At 41.3% G+C, this 13,264-nt stretch overlaps 1 protein-coding gene across 1 annotated transcript; it reads right to left on the reverse strand.

Annotated features, from left to right (window-relative positions):
• Positions 1–10,152: 10,152 nt before the first annotated feature.
• LOC104224564 (cytochrome P450 71A8-like) lies at positions 10,153–10,722 on the reverse strand. Its single transcript, XM_009776244.2, has one exon. It carries the CDS (start codon positions 10,720–10,722, stop codon positions 10,153–10,155), a length of 570 nt encoding a protein of 189 aa, XP_009774546.2.
• Positions 10,723–13,264: the final 2,542 nt, after the last annotated feature.

The raw sequence follows: 13,264 nt of genomic DNA on the forward strand, positions 1-13,264 counted from the left end.
ACTCTAGAAATTTCTATTTCTCATATTTTCACATAGAAGGCTTTCCGGATATAGGTTCGGACCACGCACGTAAATCAAGGTGAGGTAAAATGAGGTTTTTAAGCCTCAGAACACTGAATTTACTTGCAACACAAGTGATTACCTTTTGGATCATCACATTCTCCACCTCTAAAACAACCGTTCGTCCTCGAATAGACATAAGAAGGAAGTACCTGAGTCGGAAAAAAGATGGGGATAATAGCCTCCTTTTACCGAAGTCGGACCAGTGACATCTTTGTTCACCGCGGACTACACAAAATCCAGTGCGGCCGCATAGGCCCCTCCACGGCAGCACTCCATTTTGGGCGGACCGCATTGGTTTGTTCAGAGGCCTTCCACTTCTCTGAACGTGCAACAACTATGTTTTAAGCCTAAGACATCCCGAAACCTACCCGAAACTCACCCGAGTCCTCGGAACTCCAAACCAAGTGTGCATACTAACTCAAAGACATCCTATATACCTACTTGTGCGATCACATCATCAAAATAACATGTAAAATCATGAATTAAACCTCAAAACTCAACATTTCCAGCAAGAACTCTCAAAGTTCATAACTCTTCAACCGGAAGTCCAACTCACATCAAATAAACTCCGTTTTTCACCAAATTTCACAGTTATCTTTCAAATACTATAACAAGTTTGTACTGGGCTCCGGAACCAAAATACAAGCCCGATAATAATGGTTTCAAACATTAATTCTTTTCTTCATTTCTTAGATAATTCAGTAAAACAATTTCTTTCAAAAATTGATTTCTAAGGCTTGGGACCTCAGAATTCATTTCCGTGTATACGCCCAAGTCCCATATTTTACTGCGGACCTCCTGTTATCGTCGGAACATGGATCCGGGTCCGTTTTCTCAAAATATTGACCAAAGTCAACCATAATCAAATTTTAACTCTAGAAATTTTTATTTCTCATATTTTCACATAGAAGGCTTTCCGGATATAGGTCTAGACCACACACGTAAATCAAGGTGAGGTAAAAAGAAGGTTTTTAGGCCTTAGAGCATTGAAATTACTTGCAACACAAGTGATTACTTTTTGGGTCATCACATTCTCCACCTCTAAAACAACCGTTCGTCCTCGAATAGACATAAGAAGGAAGTACCTGAGTCGGGAAAAAGATGGGGATAATAGCTCCGCATATCAGACTCGGACTCCCAGGTCGATGCCTCAGTAGGCTGACCCCTCCACTGAACACGAACAGAAGGGAAATTCTTCGACCTCACTTGACGAACTTGCCTGTCTAGAAGAGATACTGGCTCCTCCTCATAAGACAAGTCCTTATCCAACTAGACAATGCTGAAATCTAACACATGGGATGGATCGCCGTGATACTTCCGAAGCATGGACACATGAAACACTGGATGCACGACTGATAAGCTCGGTGGCAACACAAGTCTATAAGTCACCTCTCCCACTCGATCAAGAATCTCAAACGGGAAAATGAGCCTAGGGATAAGCTTGCCCTTCTTCCCAAATCTCATCACGCCCTTCATAGGCGACACTCGAAGCAATACCCGCTCACCGACCATGAATGCCAACTCACGAACCTTGCGGTCGGCATAACTCTTTTGCCTAGACTGAGCTGTACGAAACCTATCCTGACCTTGTCCAAGGCATCCTGAACCAGATCCGTACCCAATAACCGAGCCTCTCCTTGCTCAAACCATCCAACAGGAGACCGACATCACATACTATATAAAGCCTCATACGGAGCCATCTAAATACTCGACTGGTAACTGTTGTTGTAGGCAAACTCTGCTAAAGGCAAAAACCGATCCCACGAGCCTCCAAAATCAATGACACAAGCTCGGAGCATATCCTCCAAAATCTGAATAGTCCGCTCTGACTGCCTGTCCATCTGAGGATGAAACACTGTGCTCAACTCAACCCGTATGTCCAATTCTCGATGAACTACTCTCCAGAAATGGGAGGTAAGCTACGTACCTCGATCCGAAATGATAGACTCGGGCACACCATGAAGACGAATAATCTCCCAGATATAGATCTCAGCTAACCTCTCGGAAGAGTAGGAAACTGCCACAGGAATAAAATGCGCTAACTTGGTCAGCTTATCAATAATAACCCATACTGCATCGAACTTCCTCTGAGTCTGTGTGAGTCCAACAACAAAGACCATAGTGATACGTTCCCACTTTCACTCAGGAATCTCAATCTTCTGGAACAAACCACCAGGCCTCTGATGCTCATACTTAACCTGCTGACAATTCAAACACCGAGCCACATATGCTACAATATCCTTCTTCATTCTCCACTACCAATAATGCTACCCCAAATCCTGATACATCTTTGCGGGGCCCAGATGAATAGAGTACCGGGAGCTATGGGCCTCCTCTAAAATCAACTCTTAGAGCCCATCCACATTAGGCACACAAACTCGACCCTGCAATCTTGAAACTCCATTATCACCTAAGGTAACCTGCTTGGCACCTCCGTGCTGCACCGTATCTCTTAGGACACACAAATGGGGATCATCATACTGCCGATCATGGAAACGCTTCAATAAAGAAGAACGAGCGACCATGCAAGCTAACACATGACTGGGCTCAGAAATATCCAACCTCACAAACTGATTGGCCAAAGCCTAAACTTCCAAAGCAAGAGGTCTATCACCGACTAGAATATAAGCAAGACTGCCCATGCTGGCTGACTTCCTACTCAAAGCATCGGCCACTACATTGGCCTTTCCCGGATGATATAAGATGGTGATATCATAGTCTTTCAACAACTCCAACCACCTTCTCTGCCTCAAATTCAACTCCTTTTGCTTGAACAAGTATTGCATACTCTTGTTATCCGTGAACACCTCACATGCCACGCCATATAGATAGTGCCTCCAAATCTTCAACGCGTGAACAATGGCTGCCAACTCCAAATCATGAACTGTATAGTTCTTCTCATGAATCTTCAACTACCGTGAAGCATAGGCAATGAACTTCTTCGGATCAACCTGAATACCCTCTGTTGATACAACATGACCCAGGAATGCAACTGAACTCAACCGGAACTCACACTTTGAGAACTTAGCATATAACTGGATATCCCTCAAGGTCCGAAGAACCACTCTAAGATGTTGCTCGTGCTCCTCCTGGTTGCGAGAATATATTAAAATATCATCAATGAAGACTATCAGAACGAATCTAAGTAAGGCCTGAACACTCGGTTCATCAAATCCATAAAAGCTACTGGGGCATTTGTCAACCTGAATGACATCACCAAGAACTCATAATGCCCGTACCGAGTGCGAAAAACTGTCTTAGGGACATCAGATGCCCTAGTCCTCAATTGATGGTAGCCAGATCTCAGATCAATCTTCAAAAATACCTTGACACCCTGAAGCTGGTCAAACAAATCATCAACCCTCGGCAATGGATACTTATTCTTGATTGTAACCTTATTCAACTGCCGGTAATCAATACACATTCTCATTGATTCATCCTTCTTCTTAACAAACAACACCGGCGCACCCTAAGGAGAAACACTCGGCCTAATGAAACCCTTATCAAGCAAGTCTTGCAACTACTCATTCAACTCTTTCAACTCAGGCAGGGCCATACAATACGGCGGGATAGAAATGGGCTGAGTGCCTGGAGCCAAGTCAATACCCTTGTCAAGTGGCATACCCGATAGGTCTGAAGGGAATACCTCAGGAAACTCACGAACAACAAGCATATAATCAATAGAAGGAATCTCAGCACTAGAATTATGAACATATGCCAAATAGGCCAAACACCCCTTCTCGACCATACGCCGAGCCTTCACATAAGATATAATACTACGGGTAGAATGACCAGGAGTCCTTCTCCACTCTAAACGAGGTAAACCTGGTAAGGCTAAGGTCATAGTCTTGGCATGACAGTCCAAGATAGCATGGTAAGGTGATAACCAATCCATCCCCAATATGACATCAAAATCAACTATATCCAGAAGAAGCAAATCTACACGAGTCTCAAGATCCCCAATAACTACTATACAAGAACTATGGACTCGATCTACCACAATAGAATCACCCAACGGTGTAGACACATAAACAGAAGCACTCAAAGAATCACTAGGCATGACCAGATACGGTGCAAAATAAGATGACGCATACAAGTATGTAGACCCTGGATCAAATAACACTGAAGCATCTTTATCACAAACCAGAACCATACCTGTAATAACTATATTAGAAGCCTCAGCCTCAGGCCTGGCTAAAAGAGCATAACATTGGGAATGGGCCCCACCACCCTGAACTACATCTCCGGGATGGCCTGCTGCTGGCCTCCACCTCTAGCAGTCTAAGCTCCACCTCTAATAACTCTACCTCTACCTCTAGTACCTCTACCCCCACTTCTAGCTGGATGGGCAGGCTATGGAACACCTAGTGCCTGAACCATGGCACGGGAACCCTGATGGTGAGAGCTACTCGGTGCTCAAGGGCAATACCCAGCAATATGCCTCGTGTTGCCACAAGTAAAACAAGCCCTCAGCTTCTGGGGCTGACAACCCTGGAAACTCTGAAGTGGGGGTGCACTGATAGGAGCTGGTGGTGCACTGTATGACTGTTGATCGGAATACTGTATCTGAGGACCACGACCACTTGAAGCATCGTAAGAATCCTGAAGTGTTGACTAAAAAGGCCTGGGGGATTGCCTCTACCATATGAATCCCTACCTCCAGATGAGGTATCACTGAACCTGCCCGAATGACGGGGCCTCTTGTGCGACCCATAACCACCTCCCTATGACAGAACCATCTCCACTCTCCTGGCCACGTTGGCCGCCTCCTAGAAAGATATCTCACTCATAGTGTCCCTAGCCATCTGAAGACGAATCAACTGAATAAGTCCATCAATGAACCTCTTCACCCTCTCTCTCTCGGTGGGAAGTATGATAAGAGCATGACAAGCCAAGTCGATGAATCTAGTCTCCTACTGGGTGACAGTCATAAAACCCTGCTGAAGACGCTCAAACTGCCTCCGATAGGCCTCTCTCTAAGTGATAGGGAGAAACTTCTCCAGAAATAGCTGAGTAAACTGCTCCCAAGTCAAAGCTGGCGATCCGGCTGGTCTAGCCAAACAGTAATCCCTCAACCAGGTCATGGCGGATCCAGATAAGTGAAAAGTAGCAAAGTCGACCCCATTGGTCTCCACTATCCCCATGTTTCTGGGAACCTCGTGATAACTGCCTAAATAATCCTGGGGATCCTCACAAGATGCACCGCTGAAAGTGGTAGTGAAGAGCTTGGTGAAAATTACCCAACCTCTACAAAGCCTCCGAAGATGTAGTTGATCTATCACCGGTTGGTGCTGCCACACCCGGCTGAACGGCTCCAACTGGCTGAACTGCGAGAGTCTGAAACTAGGGAGCTACCTGCTCTGGAGTGCGAGTAGTAGGAGTCTGGGCTCCTCCTCCAGCCTGAGAGACGGTTGGTGCTACAGGAAGCAAGCCTGCCCGGGTGACACTCTCCATAAGACCCACTAGACATACCAGAGCATCCTAGAGTACGGGGGTAGCAATAAACCCCTCCAGGACCTGAGTTGGGCCCACTGGAACTGCGGGGGCCGAAACCTCATCATCAAAATCAACCTGAGGCTCCGCCGCTGGTGCTGCTGCTCGGGGCTGAGCTCTGCCCCTACCTCGGCCTCTATCACGACCTCGGTCTTGCCCTCTGTCCCTCGTGGGATCCGCTGCTGGGGGCTCGGGTTGCTGGTCAGTGGATGAGGAAGCGCGTGTTCTCGCCATCCGCGAAAGAACTGAGTAAAAATTCAATTAGCTTTGAGAAACCAAATTGCACTACAGGAAAGAATAAATGTGAGGTTTTTCCTAACTCTGTAGCCTCTAGGAATAAATACAGATATCTCCGTACCGATCTATCAGACTCTACTAAGCTTGTTTGTGAACTGTGAGACCCATGTAACCTAGAGCTCTGATACCAACTTGTCACGACCCGGTTTACCCACCCTCGGGAGTCGTGATGGCGCCTACTAGTGAAAGCTTAGCAAGGCAACCAACTGAATTATTTACCATGTTTCCATTCCAAATCCGTTAACAACTAAGAACTAACAGTTACTAATCAACAAAATTTAATAAGAAAAAGATTTAATTTCAAGTTTTAATAACACTGCTAATACCATTCCATAACAAATCTACCCAAGACTGGTGTCACAACTTCACAGAATATCTAAGAGTACTACAATTAAAGGTCTAAAATAAATAATACAACACTGTCTCTGAGAATACAAAAGAAACAGGAATAATAGATGGAAGGAGACACCAAGGCCTGCGGACGCCTGCAGGACTATCTCGGGTCGCCTGCAGGACTATCTCGGATCGCCTGATGAATGCGAAGTAGCAATCTCACTGTTGTCCGAAGTCTACAGCACTGGGATCTGCACAAAAGAGTAGAGAGTGTAGTATCAGCACAACCGACCCCATATGCTGGTAAGTGCCTAGCCTAACCTCGACGAAGTAGTGACGAGGCTAGGACCAGACTACCAAATAAACCTGTGCAATTATATAATATATGACGGAAAGTAAAGCAGGAATAAACAAATAAAGATGGGAGGGGAAAACATGCTTCGGGAAATAACAGGTAAAAACAGAATATCAAGAGAATTATAAAGGGATCCAAAATCCAACCACTAGCAAGAATAAGGAAAAACAAAGGTAGATTTCACTTTCTTTTCACATCTTGTTACAGGCGTGCAACCCCATCCCATTTCCTGTATCTCATGGCAGGCGTACCACCCGCTCCCATTTTATTTATCTCTTGGTAGGCATAACACCCGCTCCCATTTCATTATATCTTGTGGTAGGCGTACCACCCGCTCCCATTTTATTATATATTGTGGCAGGCGTACCACCCGCTCCCAGTTCATTATATCTTGTGGTAGGTGTACCACCCGCTCCCATTTCATTTTATCTTGTTGTAGGCGTATCATCCACTCCCATTTCATTATATCTTGTGGTAGGTGTACCACCCGCTCCCAGTTACAAGCCAACAATAATCACAAGGAACCCCGGCAAGGGAACACGAGCTATATAACAACTTCATGGCAAGGGAACAATGATATTTCAACAACATCTCGGCAAGGGAACAATACTATCAAAACAAACATCCCGACAAGGGATCATTAATATCAAACAAACATTCCGACAATGGAACAATGGTGATAATAACATATGAAGCGCAATAAACCACAACGGAGTTATGCCAATTATAATACAAGACTCACAGGCATGTTTGACACCAACGTATAGATACTCGTCACCATGCCTATACGTCGTACTCCACAATTAATATGTAGCAAATAAGACACAACTCCTAATCCCTCAAGCTAAGGTTAGACCAAACACTTACCTCGATGCCACGAGCATAATTCACATTTCAATTATAGCTTTACCCTTGATTCCACCACCAATTCGCTCGTATCTAGTCACAAGTTACTTAATTATATCAATAAACGCAAATGAATCAATCCTAATGCATGAACATGAGTTTTCCAAAGTTTTACCCAAAAGTCAAAAATTTCCCCCTGGCCCACATGGTCAAAACCCGAGGTTCGAACCAAAACCCGATTACCCATTCCCCCACGAACCCAAATATATAATTTGTTTTGAAATTGGACCTCAAATCGAGGTCCAAATCCCCAATTTTTGAAAAACCTAGGTCCTACCCAAAACACTTAATTTCCCCCATGAAAATCATTGATTTTGAGTTGAAATCATGTGAAAAGATGTTAATGATTGAAGAAAACGAGTTATAAATCACTTACCAATGTTTTGTAGAAGAAAGGTTGTTTGAAAAATCACCTCTTATGTTTTTTGGGTTTGGAAAAATGAAAAATAATTGAAAATTCCGTTTAAATATACCCCTCTCAGACCCCCTGTGCGGACCACACAAAATCGAGTGCGGTCGCACAGCTCCCGTGTGGACTGCAGTGACATGCTTTAGTAGTTTGGCCATAACTTTCTTTACATATGTCCAAATTGTGATTTCTTTAGCTTTCTGGAAACGAGACATGCAGGGTTACAACTTTCGGTTTTGAATCATCTCAAAATACCTTGTAGATCAAAAGATATAGGTTTCCGAAGTCGGAATAGTGAAATTTTTCTTCACCGCAGGACCACACAAAATCCAGTGCAGCCGCACATGCCCCTCCGTGGCAGCACTCCATTTTGTGCGGACCGCACTGGTTTGTTCAGAGGCCTTTCACTTCTCTGAACTTGCAACAACTATGTTTTAAGACATTCCGAAACCTACCCGAAACTCACCCGAGCCCTTGGAACTCCTAACCAAGTGTGCATACTAACTCAAAGACATCATATGGACCTACTCGTGCGATCACATCATCAAAATAACATGTAAAATCATGAATTAAACCTCAAAACTCAACATTTCCATCAAGAACTCTCAAAGTTCATAACTCTTCAACCGGAAGTCCAAATCACGTCAAATAAACTCCGTTTCCACCAAATTTCTCAGTTATCTTTCAAATACTATAACAAGTTTGTACCGAGCTCCGGAACTAAAATACGGGTCTGATAATAATGGTTTCAAACATTAATTCTTTTCTTCATTTCATAGATGATTCAGTAAATAATTTCTTTCAAAAATTGATTTATAAGGCTTGGGACCTCGGAATTCATTTTCGGACATACGCCCAAGTCCCATATTTTACTGCGGACCTCCCGGGATCGTCGGAACATGGATCCGGGTCCGTTTGCTCAAAATATTGACCAAAGTCAACCATAATCAAATTTTAACTCTAGAAATTTCTATTTCTCATATTTTCACATAGAATGCTTTCTGGATATAGATCCGGACCATGCACGTAAATCAAGGTGAGGTAAAAAGGAGGTTTTTAAGCCTCGGAATACTGAATATTCTTGCAATACAAGTGATTACCTTTTGGGTCATCACAAATCCGGTGGAAGGATGAGGAGATCAGAAATTTTAATGGGATGGGAGAAGAGAATGAGATGTATCAAAATAGAGAGAGAAAGAAAATAGTGTAACTGATTAGCGTATTTAGTGGCTTAGGGCTTGGAGGTAACCAAAATTAAATATTTTGCTATAAACCTTAAAAGGTATTTATAGAATATAATTTATTTAAATGGTATTTATTTAATATAAATAAGATGTTAACCTTTGCTATAGGAGGTAAAAATTCCTATATATTATACAACTTATCTACAACTTTCACACATTATTTATACCAAGTTAAATACAATTACAATAACATACAACTTAAATACATAATTTATACAATATATCTTTTGTATATTTTATATCTGATTTATAAATAGTAAAAACAAATTTCATACTACTAATTATATATTATACAACTTATCTACAACTTATTTATAATTTTCATACATTATTTCTACTCAATTATATATAACTACAATATCATACAACTTAAATATAATTTTTATACAATGTTGTTCAACTTTCATACAATAATTAAATAAACAAAAGAAAATTATATAAACAACACAATATATAAACAACAGAATACAATTTTTCTATAATTTTTTTATAATTTTACTACAGTTACGTAAATATAATGTATATCACGTCTTCTTCTTCGAATTTCAATATGAAATTCTACCAAAATCAAGTCTAATCTTCAAGCACGGACTCGCCCATAGACCTAATAAAAAACCAAGACAAACTAGTTTCGTTCGTAATTTATTGGATGAACGAAAAAAAAGAAAGAAGAAGAGGTAAATTCAAACAAAGCTTAACTTTTTTTCATCACAAGTATACTGTATGAACACCTTTTTCGTTAATTTCTTTGTAAGTATACATAACAACAACAACAACCCAATATATATGAAGGACAAAATACCTGATATAACTTTGACCATACAAAGGATATGATAATCATTTATGAATACTCTCTTGCCAAAAAGAATTAAGTTTCCAATTATTTCAGGCTTTAGAACATTTTACTTAAAATTCCAATAGCAGCACTCAAAAGATTACAAAATTTTGTCGCATTATAGCTGTCATCAAGTAACTTCCAAACATCTAATCAAACATAATCTTAATTACTACTTATAGTATACTTATGTTGTTAAATAACGAGTAACACCCTTTTACTCTTTATTTAACTTAGAGTTGCATGGAGTTGCAACAGCAAGCAGAGGAATTTTCCTGTGAATGGTTAAACCAGTACATTCAGTCATATCCAGATCTTGCCACTTTGGCAACTCCCAGTTAAAATTCTTCACAACATTTGCTAACACAAGCTCATTAGTAGCCATAGCAAATGAAATTCCAGGACATCCCCTTCTTCCTGCTCCAAATGGTATCAATCCAAAAGCATGCCCTTTAAAATCTATAGACGAATTCAAGAATCTCTCTGGCTTAAACTCTTCTGCATTATCCCAAATTGTAGGGTCTCTCCCTATAGCCCAACCATTAGTTATAACCATACTTCCAGCTGCAATTTCATAGCCCATTACTTTAGCATCTTCTCTTGCTTGGCGAGGAATTAGCAGACGAATCGGAGGATGTAAGCGCAGTGTTTCCTTAATTACTGCTTTTAAGTAATGCATTTTGTCTAAGTCATCCCCACATACTATTTCTTTTTTCCCTTTACCTATTTCTCTCACTTCATTCTGGAGTTTTTTCATGGCATTAGAATGCCTTAGAAGCTCTGTCATGGCCCATTCCAACACTGTGTAAGTTGTATCAGTTCCTCCCGCAAAGATGTCCTACGTACCAAAGACCAGTCATTTTGGTTAATAAATTAAATTACAAAACAAGAAGAATGACAGTCATGGATAGATTATAAAGATACATAAGTGATGTAATTTATCGCCAATGATACCACTATACCGCCAAATTAATGGTGTTATTGGTGATAAATCACATAATTTATGTCATCATTTGTAACGATCCGGCCGGTCGTTTTGAGAAGTAACGTTTCGTTCGGTGGCTTAAAGTCTCAAGCAGCATTGTATATCGTGTTATGACTTGCGTGCGTGACCGAGTTCAGTTATCGGATGATTCAGGGTTAATTTGGAAGAATGATTCTGGTTTTAGAAGTTTAAGCGGTAAGAGTTGATCGAAATTTGACTTTTGTGTAAACGACTCCGAAATGACGCTTTGATGATTCCAGCAGCTTCGTATGGCGATTTTGGACATAGGCGTGTGTCTGGATTTGGATTTGGAGGTCCGTAGGGTAATTTGAAGCATTTCGGCAATAATTGAAAAGTTGAAGTTTTGAAAGGTTGAGAGGTTTGACCGAGAGTTGACTTTGATGATATCGAGGCCGGAATGCAATTTCGAGAGTTGGAATAGCTTCGTTATGTCATTTGAAACTTCCATGCAAAATTTGACGTCATTCTAGGTTGGTTTGATAGGTTTTGGCGCGGGTTTTGGAAGTTAGAAGATTTGAAATTTCATTAAATCGATCCATGGTGCGATTCATATTTCTGTTGTTGTTTGATGAGATTTGAGACCTCGAGCGGGTCCATATTAGGGTATGAAACTTGTTGGTATGCTTGGACGGGGTCTCGGGAGCCCCGATTGCGTTTCGGACGAGTTTCAGATGATTTTCATGCTTGTGATCAAGTTTGGTCCTGGTCCTTCGCACCTGCGATATCATGGAGCGCAGGTACGGCTCCGCTTCTGCATGATCCTGGTCGTTTCTGCGGTCATAGTGGTCTGGGAGTTCGCTCGCTTCTACGGAGGATAGCACGCAGGTGCGAAGGCTGCTTTTGCAGTCCAGTGATCGAAGCCGCAAAGAAGCTCGCTTCTGCGCTCTTTTTGGCGCTTCTGCGATGTCGCTGTTGCAGCTATATTGTCCGCAAATGCGGACTCTGACCTTGTAATCTGAGTTCGCAGATGCGAACTTTAACTTGCAAATGCGAGAGCGCAGATGCGCTTCCTTGTCCGCAAATGCGGAAGTCCTGGGCAAAATCATATAAGTCAAGGGTTTGGCTATTTTCTTCATGTTTTGAGTTCGACACCTCGGTTTTTGGAGATTGTTCGTGGGGTTTTCAAGAAAATCATTGGGGTAAGTGTTCTTTACCCGAAATTTATTATATTCCATAATTCCATCTTTATTTTTATCTTATAATAGTATTTTGAGTTGAGGAAAATGGAAATTTTTGAAGAAAACTTTCAAAATGTAAAATGATGATTTGAGGGATGAATTGGTATCGAAATTTGATAATTTTGGTATGGTTGAACTCATATCGGAATGGGTGTTCGGGTTTTGTGATAATTGTCGGGTTCTGAGGTGCGGGCCCGGAGGTCAATTTTTTGGTTGATTTTTAGTTTTTGATAAAGATTGAAGCTTTATTATCTGGAATAGTTTCTTATGAGTTTTATTTATGCTTTGAAGTTATTTTGGCTAGATTTGAGCCATCCAGAGCTTATTTCACTCGAGAAGTTCATTTTAGCGTAACGATCTATCTTCCTTGAAGTAAGTATCTTGCCTAACTTTGTGTGGGGGAACTACCCCTTAGGATTTGAATCTTTTAAGCTAATAGTTTCATGTGAAGTTCGTGTACGCGAGATGACGAGTACGTGCTCAGTTTATTTGTGGAAAGTTGACCTTTTAGGGTTCTTAAATTCTTATGCTCATTAGATATGAAGTTGTATTGTTATGTTAACTCCCCCATTTACTAGTTTCACCTATACGTGTCTTAATTAGAATTAATTGCTTCATGTTCCATCCTTATTGCCTATTTGACTCTTGTGTGCCTTAACTGAAGTTGTAGCCTCCTCGACAGCCATGCTATCCTTTCCTAATTACTTATCCTTAGTTGAAATTATTATTATCTTTTCTGTAATCGCCTAATCCTTATTTGGAATTGTTGACTCATGTTATCTCTCTTGTTCTCGAATTGTACTTTGTGAAATCATTATTAATATTATTTCTGCCTTGTTGAGCTATTCTTATTGTGACTAGTATTGTGACGACCCAACCCGTCATCACGTGAGTTACTACCCTGTTTCCCCCATTTTATGCTTCTTCATGTTTCGTTATCGGTATTCGGTGTGTTAGAGTTAAATCGGATTGGTTTTGATAGGAAATGAGACACTTAGTCTCTTTAAGGAAGGCTTGTTTCGAAAAAGTCAACCGGATGTTGACTATTGAGTTAGAGGGCTTGGATGTAATTTCTGGTGATTCGGTTAGCTTCGGAGGTTGATATGTGGCTTAGGAGTGTGATCGGAATTGATTTTGGAGGTTTG

Source organism: Nicotiana sylvestris, chromosome 3, assembly GCF_000393655.2.
Source record: "Nicotiana sylvestris chromosome 3, ASM39365v2, whole genome shotgun sequence".
In the NCBI taxonomy this organism is placed as follows: domain Eukaryota; kingdom Viridiplantae; phylum Streptophyta; class Magnoliopsida; order Solanales; family Solanaceae; genus Nicotiana; species Nicotiana sylvestris.